Source organism: Panthera pardus, unplaced genomic scaffold (assembly GCF_024362965.1).
Source record: "Panthera pardus isolate Hobbes unplaced genomic scaffold, ASM2436296v1 HiC_scaffold_20, whole genome shotgun sequence".
In the NCBI taxonomy this organism is placed as follows: Eukaryota; Metazoa; Chordata; class Mammalia; order Carnivora; family Felidae; genus Panthera; species Panthera pardus.
In genome coordinates, this window is record NW_026526766.1 from 56,826,457 (window position 1) to 56,843,144 (window position 16,688).

The 16,688-nt window shown below is 41.7% G+C and overlaps 1 protein-coding gene across 9 annotated transcripts in view; it reads left to right on the forward strand.

Moving 5' to 3' along the window:
- UNC13B (unc-13 homolog B) overlaps nt 1-16,688 on the forward strand; it is a 252,575-nt gene that overhangs the window by 220,081 nt on the left and 15,806 nt on the right. For all 9 annotated transcript variants that reach the window (XM_053908073.1, XM_053908071.1, XM_053908072.1 and 6 more), the window contains 9 exons: nt 2,011-2,238; nt 2,853-2,994; nt 4,754-4,923; nt 5,424-5,539; nt 5,854-6,017; nt 8,331-8,481; nt 9,909-9,977; nt 11,375-11,464; nt 11,806-11,934. In XM_053908073.1, the coding sequence (XP_053764048.1) occupies nt 2,011-2,238; nt 2,853-2,994; nt 4,754-4,923; nt 5,424-5,539; nt 5,854-6,017; nt 8,331-8,481; nt 9,909-9,977; nt 11,375-11,464; nt 11,806-11,934 (1,259 nt within the window). The remainder of the gene's footprint in view (nt 1-2,010; nt 2,239-2,852; nt 2,995-4,753; nt 4,924-5,423; nt 5,540-5,853; nt 6,018-8,330; nt 8,482-9,908; nt 9,978-11,374; nt 11,465-11,805; nt 11,935-16,688) is intronic.

Consider the following 16,688-nt stretch of genomic DNA (forward strand, 5'->3'; position numbering starts at 1 on the left):
AGTCTACCTGATTATGAAGTTATTTCTTTTTCAAAGAAACTAGGGTCCTGAGTCAAGGGGCATTGCCTTTCCAAATAACAGGTCTTACAACACACTGTCTTAAGCACCTTTAGGAAAACAAATTCGAGCTTTCTGTGGCCCTCTGGCAGAACTAGAATCTCTTCCAGGATTCAGATGATCCCAGAAGCTGTGCTTGAGTAATGTACACACTGCAGTGGCCATATCGCTCAAATGACTAGAGTATGATTAATTGGGGACCAAAACTAATGGGAAGAGAGAGTTCTGTGAGGTTCCAGGCTTCACAGAAGAACCTCTTGAGGTATAGACTCTAGGACCCAGGGAAGGCAGCATTTATTCCTTGCCTATAGATGCAGGTTTTAGACAACAGTGCTGGGAACAGAAGTGACAAATGGATCAGGCAGAGGTCCCAGAGGAGAATGTGCCAGACTCCCAGGCCCTGACTAAATACGTGATTTGTGCTACCATCATGGAGTGGGGAGAATAGGAGCAGGAAAAGCAACAAGTTTCTGCTGAAGGAGTTAGTAGCCCTCCAAGTTCTTGTCTCCTTGCTTTGTTCCTGCAGGACTTGTAACCACTGTGCCTGGACCTCAGGGGGAGCAGGGTTTAGGGATGTGGGAATGTATTTTCTTGCCCCTCAGGTCTTCCACATTTTACTCAGAGCCAAGTCATAGCAATGAAAACTTCAAGGATTATGGGGAGAAAGAAGGGTCACCTTTAGACTCAGAAGCACTTCATTATCCCAAAGAAAGATATGTGACATAAATGGGGCCCAGGGAGAGAGGCCTCAACTAATTGTTCACTTAAAATGTCTTCGTTTGGAGGGCCCTAGATTGGTGCCAGTGGCATGGCTATAGCAGACATGAAGAAACAGGTAGAACAAGTCAGTGGAAGAGATGGGGCTCTGAAAAGATTGAAGATGAATGCTGGTGATGATTGCCCAAATCCATCATAAGGGGTTTCAAGCACAGGTGCCAGCAGACTCTTGCTTTAATTACTAAGAACTAGAAGCCAGGCAGGCTGCATAGGCTGCTTGCTGGAAACTTTCTGAAATGCTGCTCCATAGCAAGTGTGTCAATCCTTTCCTCAAGGGCCTTCCAGAGGTCCCAGTCCAAGAAAGTAGCAGTGTATGGGATATGCTAAATGGCAAGACTAGGATGCAACCCAGGTCATTTTCATTTATCAGAAAATATGTTTTGCCTAAGGCTTCTGTGAAGTGAGGAGTGGAATGAAATGCCCTTCTATGGCCTTCCCTGGACAGATCTGCTTGCCATCTTTTCAGGGTTAGGATTCAGATGTTGGCCTTAATTTTTGCTCCAGGTCTTGTAGAAAAGACCTACGTCTTTGGAGAATAGAGACAAGAACCAATCTGCAGAGCCAGTAAAGGAAGGATTGGCCCCTTTCTGACAAGCCCATATGATGAAATACATCAGATGAGTCTGCTCTGTTTTTCTTACCATACTACATATTTTCTGAGACTAAAGGCATTAGAGCCCTGAGGCAGAATCCAGTGTGCGCCATGATGAATTCTGGGATCTCTGTCATGGTTTGGAAGTCAGATGAGATTGGTGGAGTTGTCATGCCCATCCACCAACCCTCCCTGATAACTGCAATACCCATTGGGGATATTTTTGCCTTAAACTTGAAGGGTAACTCTCAACCACCACCTAGGGTAGAAGAAAGACAAGGTCATCTGCAGGCTGAGCTAAACTTTTTTGTTTGTTTCTTTTTTTTATGAAAAATTCAGGAAATAGTATAATAAACTCCCATAATAATTACCAAGATTGTGCTGCCCTTTGAGTTGCATTTTAAATTCCACTGGCCAAGCGTTAAACTTCAGCAGGTCCCATATTGGTGAACTCTTCCGAGAGCTATCCCAGTCTTAAGCTTCTTCCACTTCTCAGTGACCTCTGTTAAACTGCATTCTTCAGCCTGACCCTTTGTCTGGTGGGTTGCCTATTGGTTATCTTTCTATTTCTGGCGATCCTTCAGGGGCTGCAGAAAAGAGTTCTAAACATGGAGCTGAGGACCGGACCCAGAATATAATCATGGCCATGAAGGACCGCATGAAGATCCGAGAGCGGAATAAGCCAGAGATCTTTGAAGTTATCCGGGATGTCTTTACTGTGAGCAAAGTGGCCCATGTGCAACAGATGAAAACAGTGAAGCAGAGTGTACTGGATGGCACCTCCAAATGGTCGGCCAAGATTACCATCACTGGTGAGTAGGCCAAGGTTTGAGGGGACAGGAAGGCCTAGACTATGGTGAGGAACCTGGGGAAGAAGCATCCTGAGTTTGAGGGAGCAGGGGGCTGGAGAGAAAGAAGGTAGAATTGAGGGAAGGAGGGCCTTACTGTTCATCACTCCTCCTCTCCTAGAGCCTGGTGCCATTGGGTGTTGGGAGAGCAAGACCAGCACCTACAAATGATATGAATGATAATGAAGGATTTGGTAACAATCTGATGTTATAGACTTGGTTAACAGTTTGATATTATAAGAGCTAGGGGGGTAGGGGGCAATGGTATAGTAGGAGATCAGGAAATAAGCTAGTGCTTTACTAGCTGAGTGGGTGTGGCTGAAGCACGTATATATCAATGTAGGGGAAGGTGGTCAGTTAAGGCACTGGTGAGGAGGTGGGATTCTTGGGCCAGCCTTTCAGAGAAAGACTGGCAGCCCAGGGCTAAGCATAGATATGGAAGAGTGAGAAGATTCGTGTTCCTGTTCAAGGAGCAGATGGAGGCTGCTCTAAGATGGAGAGCATATGAGTAGTACTATGGAAGACTTGTGACTTCTAGAGCATACTCTGAAGCCTCATCCTTTATATTTGGGTTGCAGTGGTGTGTGCCCAGGGCCTACAAGCCAAGGACAAGACAGGATCCAGTGACCCTTACGTGACTGTGCAAGTGGGCAAAACCAAGAAGCGTACCAAGACTATTTTTGGGAATCTGAACCCTGTTTGGGAAGAGAAGTTCCATTTGTAAGTAACAGAGGGTTTTGTCTTACCTGGGACTATGTGTATTTTAGAAGCAGCATTAAGTCTTATTATCCTTGGCTTGGACCCTAAGAGGGATGAGGCAGGGCACCTGGTTGGCTCTGTTAGTGGAGCATGCAACTTTTGATCTTGGGGTCATAATTTCGAGCCCCACATTGGGTGTAGAGATTACTTTAAATAAATAAAAATTCTTTCAACAAAAAGGGATGGGCCAGAGGTACTGGAGAAGCCTATTTCTCATAGGATTCAGTTGGGCAGCAGTCATTTATTTTCTGGGTTTCTTCTCATGGGCTATTGTATCAGGGGCTCCTGGGAACTCCATACTGCTTTTTCTAGCGTTAGAAAGATTTTACTACTGCTCAGTGACATCCAGGAACTGGCCACCCTGTTGTGTACCTTTCAGCCTTGCTATCCTGCCTAGGAAGGATTAGACTCTTCTGGAGAGTTGGGAAGCAATGTCCGTGTCCTCCAACTGGGTAATTCTGGCTTGAAGATAGAAATCTGGGATCTGGAAAAGTTTCTGTTTCCCTTAAAAAGCTCTGCTTTTTTTTCTTTCTCAGCTTCCACCCCCACTCCTTTTTCCATTGTCTTACTTTCTTACAGACTATTTCATAAGACAGTACAAGATGGTTGTTGAAAAAATGTCAAGCTCTAGTCTAGGACACAGACTAAAGTGTGGAGAATCCAGGTGCTTTGTCACACACCTTATACCAGGACTTAGAATCTGAATTACCTAATGAACAGGCTGGTTATATAGAGATCTTCTTCCGTTGGCTCCTTGGAGAACTCACGTGGAAAGGGATTGAGGCCTAGTAAAATTGGCCTCGAGTCCAGAGGCAATAGTTACTGGGGGAAGCACCTATTCCTTTGAGAATCTGAGAGGTTCCTGCTTGAATTCTTCTTATGATGAATTTTAAATGAATTGACTCTGTAGTCAATTTTGCCTGCTCTCATCCATTTAGGAAATGATTTATTAAGCCCCTATTCTATACAAGACACTGTAGATGATATTGTGTATCTAAAATGTGTAAGACAGTCTCTGCCTTCAAGAAGCTCCTTGTTGGTTTGGCTGTTTTTCAGTAGACCAACAGTTATACTATAATATTTTAATGGAGTGTGCAAAAATAGTATGAGAACACAGAGAAAGAAGTAGCAAATTCAGTCAAGTACAACTCTTGTATGAGGCAATAGGACCCACTAAGCAACTGTGAGGGAAGGAGAGCGTGAGGGGGGATCTGACCAAACTCCCTTTTCCAAAGCAAACCTCATAGAGCAAAATGACAGATCACCTGGGTTTTAAAGAATGATTGAAGTTCACCAAGCACATACCTAGATGGATGGGGGGAGCTAGATGGAAAGCTAAGCAGATATGACCAGATGGACATACCATGAACATTGACACCTTTACTGACTCTGGGAAGGGAACTAGCAGTCATTTCCTGTGGCTCTGTAGCATTTGTCCAGGTGTTTTCCTGTTAGTGTTGTTGATACAGCTAGCTGCACAGGAAATCAGAATGGTCTCTAATTACTCTTCTGTCTCCCCACTTTTTGTGTCAAGGCAATAAGGAATGGTATGATAATGGTATGTAGAGCCACCCAGGCTGACACCCACTGTTCCCTGACTCCTTCATTTCATCTACAAGGTTTCAAGTACAGTTGATGGAGCTTTGGGAGGGAATTGGAAGTAATAAGAATGAGTGCTGCTTGGTTGGTACCTAACAGAGCCTGCCTATTTCTCTCACAGTGAGTGCCACAACTCTTCTGACCGCATCAAGGTACGTGTATGGGATGAAGATGATGACATCAAGTCAAGAGTAAAACAGCGGCTTAAACGAGAGTCTGATGATTTCCTTGGTCAAACCATTATTGAGGTTCGGACACTGAGTGGCGAGATGGACGTCTGGTACAACTTGGGTGAGGAAACAGGACCAGAGAAATTTTCTGGGAAGGGAGAGCATGAATGGGAAATCTGGGGGAAAATCCTGCCTACCAAAACCATCACTCAATCCCTAAAGCATACAGAGCCTGTCTTACCTGCAGAGAACTGACGATGAGTAGAGATGGGGGACAGAGGAGTGGAAGTGGCTGGAACTCAGTCTGGCTGTTCAGCCATTCTTCAGATTTCAGGAGGCCCTTTAATCTTCATGCTCATCTCTAATGGTTTTAGCTCCCTATTCTCTTAATGAAATTAATATTGGAAAAAAAACCAAAAAATAAAAATAAATAAATAAAAAGAAATTAATATTGGGAATATTTGGGGGTATTTGTAGACTATGTGGTCGCTGGAGTGAGTTCACTCTGTTATGTGAACTTTGGATTAGTGCCTCTTTTTCCTTGGATTAAGCCAGGATGGGGGCTGTCTGCGCTATCTGTAGTTGCATTGGTGTCAATCTCTGGTCTTCTTTTCTTCCTAGAGAAGAGGACAGATAAATCAGCTGTCTCAGGGGCTATCCGACTACAAATCAGTGTGGAGATCAAGGGGGAGGAGAAGGTAGCACCGTATCATGTGCAATATACGTGTCTCCATGAGGTGAGCCAGCCTTTGGTAGATGGGGTGTCAGAAAGCAGTGCTGGGAAAGCCTTTGACAATAAATGGGATTGCGGGATGGTTGAAGATTTGGGGCCTGGTTTTTATTCACCATGCTACCCTGGACAGCCCAAGTAATAGTCCCAGCCTTTGTTCTCTTTCACTCATGTGAAGGCCTATTGGGCCACACAAGGAACTAGCGATGATTTGACAGAATTTCTTTGGAACCCTATTCATATTCTCCTGGACTTTACCACCAGATTTTGGTTTTATTTTTAATATGTATTTAACTATTTCCTTTGCTCTGTCTCCTGCAGAACCTTTTCCATTACCTCACAGACATTCAGGGTAGTGGAGGAGTCCTGATTCCTGAGGCTCGAGGAGATGATGCATGGAAGGTGTACTTTGATGAGACTGCCCAAGAAATTGTGGATGAATTTGCCATGCGCTATGGCATCGAGTCCATATATCAGGCCATGACGTGAGGCTCCCCTGGGGCTTTGGGAAGTGGCTTTTAATTCTTGGGGAGGCTAATGAAGGCACACTGACAGGGTAAATAGGTCCTTAAGTGGGGTAGTATGCAGTGATTTGTTGCTTTCCTCTCTGAGCTGAGGTGAGGTGGGTCTATGCCCCAAGGCAAAGAAAATATATGTATAAAGGGAGTATATTTATCAGTAATTCAGGGAGATGATACTTACCTGTCTCTCCCAGAGTTCAGAGATAAGAAGGGCAAAAGGCATGAGAGGGTATACCAGGACAAACTTGCCCAAACATCACAGGCCTGAGGAGATGCAGCATGTGTGCTTATGTATATGTGTTTGATAGACAAGCTTTCATAGATTGGCCTGGATGTTGAAGAAGGCACTAAACTGTAGAAAAAGCAGCTGTGTCTGGAGTTGAGCAAGACTCCTATGCCAGAAAATTTTGCCTACTATGAAGAGTTTGTATATACTAGTATGTAAGAGTTTGTTGTTTGTATGTTGGTGAGGCTGCCACTAGAGCTGTAAGCAGAAGGTGACTATTACCCTGGACACGCTTCATTTATTCTACAAATTTTTATTGAGTTTCTTCTATGGGTCATATATTGTGTTAGGTGCTGAGAACACAAAGATGGAGTAAGATGAGGCCTCTGTGCTTGGGGAACTCAGTCCAGTAGGAAGGAGAGACCAGTAAACAAACAATTACAATATAATATGATAAGTGCTATGGTAGAAGTAATAACAGGGAATTATGAGACCATCTGTCTTTTAGGGGAGGCATGTGAGGGAAGCCATTGAAGAGTTGACACTTGAACTGAGTCTTGAAATACAGGAGAGGTGGAAGAGCATTTCTGGTAGGGCATGTGCTATGGTGCTGAGATGCAGCAGACAATAGAACATTCAAGGAATTACAAGAAGTTCATTATAGGTGGAGAGAAGAAATACAGTGAGGAATGAGGTTTGAGAATGGCCTCCTTACCATTCCTACTCTGTTCATTCTCCCTAGATGATCTCATCCAAACCTGTGACCTTAACCAGTTCTTCTGGGTTAAGGACTCCATTTCTTTTTCCAGATCATACCTTTTCCTGAATTTCAGATCCATTTTCAGCTGCTTCCTTCTTCCAAATCAACAACATCTCCACCAAATATGTCTATCTTCCTATATTCCCTATTTTAGTAAATGGAACAATTTTAAATGCAGTTGTCCACACAAATTTAGGAATCAGCTTAAACTTTTCTTTCTTAATTACTACTGCCCTTTGACTTCCAACATCAAAATTCTAAAACCTCTGGATTCTATCTCCTAAAATTGTTTTTAATCTATCACTATTGCTATAGTGCAATAGTAACAATAACAATAATGATAATAACAACTCCCTCATACATTTCTTTATGTTCCAGGCATTGTTCTAAGCATTTTATGAATTTTAACTCATTTATGAGGGGGTACCATTATTTTTCCCATTTTACAGGTAAGAAAACTGAGGCATAGAGAAGTTTAAGTAATTTATCCAAAGTCACTGAGTAAATAGTGGAGCTGAGATTCAAACCCACTCTTGATCTAGAGTCTGTACTCTTAACCATTTCTCTGTTCCATTTAGTGCTTTCATTGCTTCTTTTCTGAATGATTATAGTAACTCTTCAACTGCTCTTTCCATCCTAGTCTTATCTGAGTCGCCCTCCAATTTATCATCAAAGGGGCCTTTCTGAAAGACTAATCTGATCATACTGTGCCTTCATTTTAAAATATACTATAGTATTGAGGGTAAACTGTTCTGTTAACTATTTTATGCTTCTTTTATTTCTTGGTATTCCTATATCATATACCTGAACAGTAGCCATAACTGAGGTTTTCCCAAATGAATCAATCTGCCATGAATATATTTGTCTTTGCAATGGAATTTCCCTTTGCCTGAACACTTCTCCATTTGATTACTTCCTACTAATCCTTTAAGATTTGGTTCAACCATCTCTTCTTTGAGAAGCCTTATTCTAATCCCTTCCAGCCCTCAACCATTCTGATTTAAGTGATCTTGTATGTTTCTACAGTAGTTTTGCAGAGCATGCCTTGGCTTATTGACTTTCTTACTCTTGCTTTCTCTGCCAGGCTATCACATCTTTGGATTCTAGCACCTAGCACAGGGCCTGGCACATGGTAGGCATTCACTGAATGTATATTTGAATGAATAAATTACAAAGATTCTTGCATGCCAAAATGATTGGAAGCTTCATACACACCAGTAAGCTCTTCTGATTATTTGTTTTTTGCTGCAATCCTTGAAGGGTCTTTGAGGCCAAGAATACTGTTTTTCAGGCACTTTGCATGTTTGTCATCCAAGTACATGTGTCCTGGTGTGCCAGCAGTGATGAGCACCTTACTGGCCAACATCAATGCCTACTATGCCCACACAACCGCCTCCACCAATGTCTCTGCATCTGATCGCTTTGCAGCTTCCAACTTTGGGGTGAGTGTGATATAAAAACATACCTACTCATTTGTTATTAATAAAGTTTGATTTTTCACAGTAGGTACCAGAGCTGCCACTTAGATAGATGAATTTATTTCCTTATGGGTATGTAGACTATGCTAATGGACTGTCCTTATTTCATTATGGATAGGCACACTTACTAATGAACTCTCCTCAGACATGGATAAATGAGAGAACGTGGAATATTACCACTATGGGGGGCGGGCGGGTGGCTGCCACGCAGAATCTCTCTAGGCCAAGAACTTGGTTGAGTCACTGTGTTCCTTAGTCCTGCAAGACCACAAGTGGACCTTTCTTAACATTATTCAGTTTCTTTCTGACTCCTCCCACTCAAGTTCATATGAGACTGATCTCTAAGCGATGATACCAGTATATTCCTTGAGCCTATCCCTTTTCTAGTGTTGGACTGTTTACCCTATCCAGGATGTGCCCTTTCCTGGTTTTAAGTTACTTGAGAAGTTGAATCTTTATTCAGAATATCACCTGACATAAGTTCAATATAAACTGAAGTCTCTTTGACCCACCACAAAGATTGCCTCTTTAGGAATAACATTACTGATACTCCCAAATCTACTGGTTCTCTGAGCCCTGTTTTTTGATAGTAACTACCTTTTTTTATTTTAATAGAGTCTTTCTATAGATGAATTAACAGCATTGATTAAGCCACTCAAATATGTGTTCCATTATCTCATCCCATTATATATTGACTTAAGACCTAGCGATGTATAATATAACCAATATATGAATTCTAGGAGTGCTATACCAAGTCTATAGGCATGTGATTCCACATTTAATTATATCTTTTCTATAAAAATCAACTATTAAAATGGTGTATGTTATTTATTTTAACATTTTAAAAAGTATAAACTAAGAAAAACAATATGGAATGTGGTGTAAAGAGAAGCCCTCTCAGGTCTGCTTGATCACCTTCCAAATGAATGAGTATTCCTCCCTCTTATCATTACTGCTAGACTCTGGCTACTTAACTGTTTTTGAGCTGCCCCAAGGTAAGTTAGGAGACCATAGACTCAGGAACAAATAAGAGAATTGTTTCAAGTTTCCTTTTATTTGAATAAGAAGAGTTAGAGTCCCAAAGGAACGGAGTGGCATGGATCATCTCCTTTTGACTCTTACATAGAAAGAGCTGTTTCCTCTCCCAGGGGCTTCCTGTCCCCTTGCCAGTGTGAGAAGATCTCATTTGAGACACAGCTGCTAAGAGATGGAACACAAGCCACCCATCCCACTTTTCCCTTATATTGGTTGTTCTTCTGCTGGGCAGGGATGAGATAGGATGTGTCCCCAAACCAACGTCTCCTCCTCAGCCAGAGATGGTTCTGTTTCTGCTACAGTCTAAGGAACTCAGATTATTTCTCTCTTCCCTGTTATTTGTATCCTACCCTTAGAAAGAGAGATTTGTAAAACTACTGGACCAGCTGCACAACTCACTGAGAATTGACCTCTCTACCTACAGGGTGAGTGAAGACATGACTGTGAGGTGGGATAACAGATAATACTAAGCTCTTTCTAGAGAGACTATAGTCCAATCTTGGCTATAAATATTGAAGGCAAGGAAATTGGTCCATGTCATCACATGTACGTACATGGCCAATGCCACTGACATCTGTGGTTCTTCAAACTCCAAGGAGCATGCAGTGTGTAAATAGCAGCAGGTGTGGCTAATTTTGTACAGATAGTTGGCTTTCCAACCCCACTGATGTCACTCCATCCAACTACTGATGACATTCTCATTAGGGAGTCTCCTGAGGATAATCTCTTCCAGAAATGCCCCTTTAAGAATTAGATACTTAACGTTTCTTTTTTGTATTTTTCCATACTCCCCTTCTTTTTCAAGGGAGGTATGAGTAGCTTGGCTTGGGCAAGTAATTTGTAGCAGGGGTCATATCCATTCCTAGGATGGAGGGAGGAAATAGATGTACTAGGAGGGTGAGTACCTGGGACAGGGCAGGACAGGAAAATGGGCAGTTTCCCAATTCTTCCTAAGTTAGATCTTCTTAGAATGGCTTCATTACTTGCTTTAAAGTGTCGTAAATTTCCAGAACAGGCAATATACCCACGTTAAAAAGTAAGTATAAAAATAACCTCAAAGTCAAAAAGAAGTGGAGTTTTAATTATCTTGCAATTTCAGTGTCCTCCATTTGCATGAATAATGGAAAGTTGACTGTATATCTTATATTTGGCATATAAGTAGCCATTTGGAGTTTAAAAAAGCAATCCTTAAAATGGAGAGTGGCTCAACATCTCCCTTCAGCTCTTCTTGGCAGCTTCCTCCTAAAACTCATGCCAAGGGGAATGAAGTGAGGCATGGTGGGAAGGTCCTAAGGAACTCACTCCAAAAGCAGTTCTGCTCAGAACTCTGCCATCTTCTGGCTCTGGAATGTGGACTAGCTGGGGTCCCTTGCACAGAACATACACATCCTCGATCTCAGTCTGGTCTGTAGTGTGGCTCCACTTATATTGCAGAATATACAGTTAGATTATAACTTTTGAAGAACTCACTGTTTGGGTGTAAGAATCTTCACCCAAGAAAAATGCGTGTATATAAGTTGTGTGTGTGTGTCTGTGTGTCTGTGTGTTCACTTGTGCAAATGCTCACACATTGCATGGGAAGTAGGGTTGGTGTAGGAAGTGCTGCTTTCTGGGGTGGGGATTATTAACCCCTGCTTTTGGCAAGGGCCTGTCTGTCAGTAGAAAAGAGAGGGAAACCTGTAGTTTTATAGATTTTTGTTCAGCTCAGCTGGGGAAAATCCCAGTGGGTAGCAGATAAGGAAGCTTTTGATTTCATTGCTTTTGGCAGGGAAGGCTTTCATATTTCTCTGTTCCTTTCTTAAATTTGCTTGATTTGCAACAGAATAATTTCCCTGCTGGAAGCCCTGAGCGGCTTCAGGACTTGAAGTCAACAGTGGATTTGCTGACCAGCATTACTTTCTTCAGAATGAAGGTAAAAGATGAACTGCGTGGGATGGTGATGGGCTGGGGACCTGGCCACAGGAACATGGAGAATAAGAATCACTGGGTATAATCTGAAGCTATAGTATTCGTCACCTCTAAGCCCACATTTCCATACACCTTTCCCTGAGTTACATCTGAGAAGACCATGGATCAACAGAGATGGGATGGGCAGTTCTCCCAATCAGCTATCCTAGCAATTTCATCCTTGGGCAAGGTCCAGGGACTCTTTGAGGGATGATGGGATCTGGAATAGTTTGAGGGGAGTTCTAGGAGGAGATCCTGCACAGGTGAGCAGGACCATGGACCCATATTTCTTTTATTAATTGGCAGGTGCAAGAACTGCAGAGTCCTCCAAGAGCCAGCCAGGTGGTAAAAGATTGTGTGAAGGCCTGTTTGAACTCCACATATGAGTATATCTTCAACAACTGCCATGACTTGTACAGTCACCAGTACCAGCTGGTAAGAGGTTCAGGATCAGGTGGGACCAGTTGGCAGTGGCTCTTAGATCCTTGCTTTTCCTATACCATGGTTATGATGGAAAGTTGGTCAGGACAAAGTCCTTGATGTTCTTGAGGTTGAATAAAGTGTAGAGTAAGGGCCTTCTAGACCATATGAGACATTTGTGGATTGATAGGGACCATTGGACAAGATGTGACATAACTGAGTTGAACAGAAGTGGCAACGGTTAAGTTTTAGTTTGGTACTAAAGTAAGTGACCAAAATTTGAGCAATTTTAGGGGGTGAGTTAGTGAATTCTCAGTCCATCTCAGAATCTTTTTTGCTCCTCCAAGCTTAATTTGTTCGAGACTGCCTTCTTCTGAGATCCATAACTGTCTCTCTGAACTACAGGCTGATGGAAGTTTTTTACCTCTGACCACTTCTCCCTGCCCTGCATGGTCTTCTGAGATATATTCATCAGCTGACTGTCAAATGCCAACTCTATCCTTCTGTGAGGCTGAGCTGTTTCACCTGTTTTATACTGACATCCTAACCTAGTACCTGGTGACTGCGTACATTTTTCTAGATCCTTTCAATAGTATCTTTTTTTCCTCATTTCACAGCCAGGGCTTCTTTTTGGGTCTAGTTACTCAATTACAGCTTCTGTCTTAATAACTCTGCAGACCACACATTTGCAAAACAGATTCCCTTTAGTCCAACAAGTATGTATTGAATAAGCCAGGTCTGAGGAAAGCATAGTGCTGCTTCAATTAGTTCTCAGTTCATAAGCATATATATAATTCTAATCAAAGAAGTCTGTTAGAAATGCCTTGAAAAAGGAATGAAATTGCAGGATTCGAAGAAGGAAGAAGTCACTCTTGATCAGGTACTGGGTACTACATAGAATAAGGGCATTTGACATCGACCTTAAGAGGCAGTAGGATTTGGACAACAAATGATGGGAGGACAGCCTAAATCTCTTGGACGTTTACCCATTGGTGAATACATCCAATTTGTAATTTTCCTAGGAGCACCTCAGTCAAGACTAAAATCTTGTTCACACTGCCTCCTCCCATTCCTAAGGGTACTTTTTGTGCCAACTCTATCTTTAAGGCTTCCTTCTTTTAAGGTTTGTAAAACTTCCCATTGGTTCTGAAGTTCATGGGAGGTTTTCCTGGGGCCGTTGTTCAACTTGCCACACTCTGTCATCCATCTATGGGTTCACCTTGGTTGGGGAAGACACTGTTCTCAGCTTTGATTTTTCAACTATGCAGGGGTCTATCTGAATATTTAGTCCCTATTCCCTAACATGAGATGTACCTGGACTTTGAAAGAGAGCGGGGTGCCTGAGTGGCTCAGTCAATTGGGCATCAGACTTCGGCTCAGGTCATGATCTCATGGTTTGTGAGTTCGAGCCCCATATCAGGCTCTGTGCTGACAGCTCAGAGCCTGGAGCCTGCTTCGAATTCTGTGTCTCCTTCTCTCTCTGCTCCTCCCCTGCTCATGCTCTCTCTCCCTCTCAAAAATAAAGACTAAAATAAATAAATAAATACTTTTTTTTTTTTTTTTTTTTTTGAAAGAGAGCTTATAAACCATTCAGGCACTTTATTTAGCCTTTGAATTTTGCTGTTTTTTTTTACTTTTTTTCATTATCATTTTCTCATTATTCATTATTTACACTGAAGTAAACCATTGGTATCTTTTTTTATTTCCTTCTATTCACCTTAAGTCATTGGCTCATTCATCCATCTATTCCCTTAACAAACTGAACATGTAGTGATTTAAAGTTGATTAAGACACATCTCTGTTTTTGGCAAGCTCATTGTTTGGTGAAGGTGGGGGAGGGTGCAAATTACTGGATATATTGGGTTTTTAAAATTTATTATTACTGCATTTCATTGTAGTTGTAGTTGCCTATTACATCTATACCAAAGTTCATAGAGGGTGTTCTGGGAATCCAAAAGAGAGGCATCTAATCAGACCAGGGGTATCAAGGAAAACCTTTCAGAAAAGGTAAAGCTCAACCTGAATTTTGAGGGATGAGTAGGAGTTGGCTAATGAAAGGGGTTGGGGAAGAGAAGGATACCATATAGAGGTAATAGAATGTTTAGAGACACAGAATTGTGAATGAGTGTGTTAATTTGAAGAAATATAAGCAATTTAATTAGGGTACTTACAGTGTCAGGCTTTGGAGTTCAACTCTCTGGGATCAGATCTTGGTTCTACTGTTTATAGCCACATGACCTTGGGCAAGTCATATAACGTCACTGCTTTCAGTCTCCTCTTCTGTAAAATGAAGGTGATAATTTCTACCCAGTGGAGTTGTTATGAGGATTAAATGAGACAATGCGTGTAGAGTCCTTAGCAGGGTGTCTTGCACCTAATAACCACTAAATAAGTGGTGGTAGTGGGGGTGGTGATGGCTGCAAGGGATTGGTGAGGTGTGGGGTTGAGAGAGAGGTCATATTCTGAAGGCCTTTTGTGTCAAACTGTGGAATTGAAATTTATTGAAGGCCTTGACTGAAGGTCATTGAAGGGCAGAGGAGTCACACAAAGAGATTCTCCTTGCAGGAAGATCACTAACAGCTGCGTGGAAGAAGGACTAGTTAGGAGATGTTTGAATGATACCGATAGGGTAGTGGCAGAAAGAGTTCAAGGAAGAGATATATTTAAGTGATATTAAGCAGGCAGAATCCACATATTCTGTGAGTTCTGTCCTGGTTTCTATTAACTTCCTGATAATGCACCCTTATTAAGGATTGTGGAGACTGTGATGACATATGGCATTCCACATAAAAGTCCTATCCCTGTTCTTTTGGGTGGTTTCAACTTTGCTTTTGTCCCAGTGGAAGATAAATGTCCATTCCAGCCTCTGTGTGGTGACCCCTACTTGTCCTGTCTGTGGTCTGAATGTAGAGTTGCTTCTCCTTTGCTGAAATTCACCATTGTATTTCTTTACTTCTTCCCAATCCAGTCCTTTTTTGTCCCCCAGCTTTACTGGGATATAATTGACGTATAACATTGTGTAGGTTAAGATGTGCAGTGTGATGATTTGATACAAGTGTATATCATGAAATGTTTAACTCAGGCCTTCACCTCACATAATTATCATTTTTTTGTTGTGGTTATGGTAAGAACATTAAAGCTCTACTCTTCATAGCATCTTTCCATGTAGTACAGTATTGTTAGCTGTAGTCAACCGTGCTGTATGTACCTTAGATCGCCAGAACTTATCTTAACTAAAAGTTTGTGTCCATTGACCACCATCTCCCCATTTCCCCTACCCCTCATCTCCTGCCAAACACTATTCTAACTCTGTTTCTATGGGTTGGATGTTTTTAGATTTTACATATAAGTGAGGTTATATAGTATTTGTCTTTCTCTGTCTGACTTATTTAGCATAATGTCCTCAAGATCCATCATGTTGTTGCACATGACAGGATTTACTTTTTTTCTAAATTTTTTAAATGTTTATTTCTGAGAGAGATCATGCAAGCAGGGGAAGGGTAGAGAAAGAAGGGGACAGAGGATCCGAAGTGGGCTCCGCGCTGACAGCAGAAAGGGCAATGTGGGGCTTGAACTCATGAGCTGTGAGATCATGACCTGAGCTGAAGTCAGATGCTCAACTGACTGAGCCACCCAGGTGCTCCTGGGATTTCCTTTTTTATGGCGGAGTAATAATCCATTATAGTTACATACCACATTTTTTTAACTTTTAAAAAAATTTGTTTATTTTGAGAGAGACAGAGACAGCCCAAGGATGGAAAGGGCAGAGAGAGACGGAGACAGAAATCCCAAGCAGAGACTCAATGTGGGGCTCAAATTCACAAAACTGTGGGAAAATGACAGCCAAAACCAAGAGTTGGACACTTAACTGACTGAGCCACCCAGGCACCCCGCACATTTTCTTTATTCATCCGCTGATGGACACTTAGTTTGTTTCCATGTCTTGGCTATTGTGAATGATGCTACGATAAACATGGAGGTACAGATATCTCTTTGAGATAGTCATTTCATTTCCTTTGAATATATACATAGAAGTGGGATTGCTGGATCATAGAGTAGTTTTCTTTTTCCTTTTTTGAGGAACCTCCAAACGGTTTTCCATAGTGCCTATACCAGTTTACATTCCTGCCAACAGTACACCAGGATTCCCTTTTCTCCATATCTTGGCCAGCATTTGTTATCTCTTTTTGGTGATATTCATTGTAACAGGTATGAGGTGACATCTCTTTGTAGTTTTATTTGCATTTCCGAGATGTTTAGTGATATTGAATACTTCTTCTTCTACTTGCTGGGCATTTGTATGTCTTCTTTGGAGAAATGCCTATTCAAGTCTTCTACCTATTTTTAATCAGATTGCTTTTTTGCTATTGATGAATTATATGAATTCTTTATATTTTGGGTATTAATTCTATATCAGATATATGGTTTACAAATATTTTCTCTCATTCTATAGGTTGCCGTTGCATTTTGTTTCTTTTGCTCTACAGAACATTTCAGTTTGATGTAGTCCCATTTGTTGATTTTTTAAAAAAATATATATTTTATTTATATTTTTTAAAGTTTGTTTATTTTGAGAAAGAGAGCAAGTGGGGGGAGGGGCAGAGAGAGAGAGAGAGAGGGGCAGAGAGAATCCCAAGCAGCCTCTGTGCTGGCAGCCAGTCCTTCCACTGGTTCCTGGGTCCCTTTTCTCATGAATCTTGAGATCATGATCTAAGCCAAAATCAAGATCAGATGCTTAACTGACTGAGCCACCTAGGCACCCCTCCAGT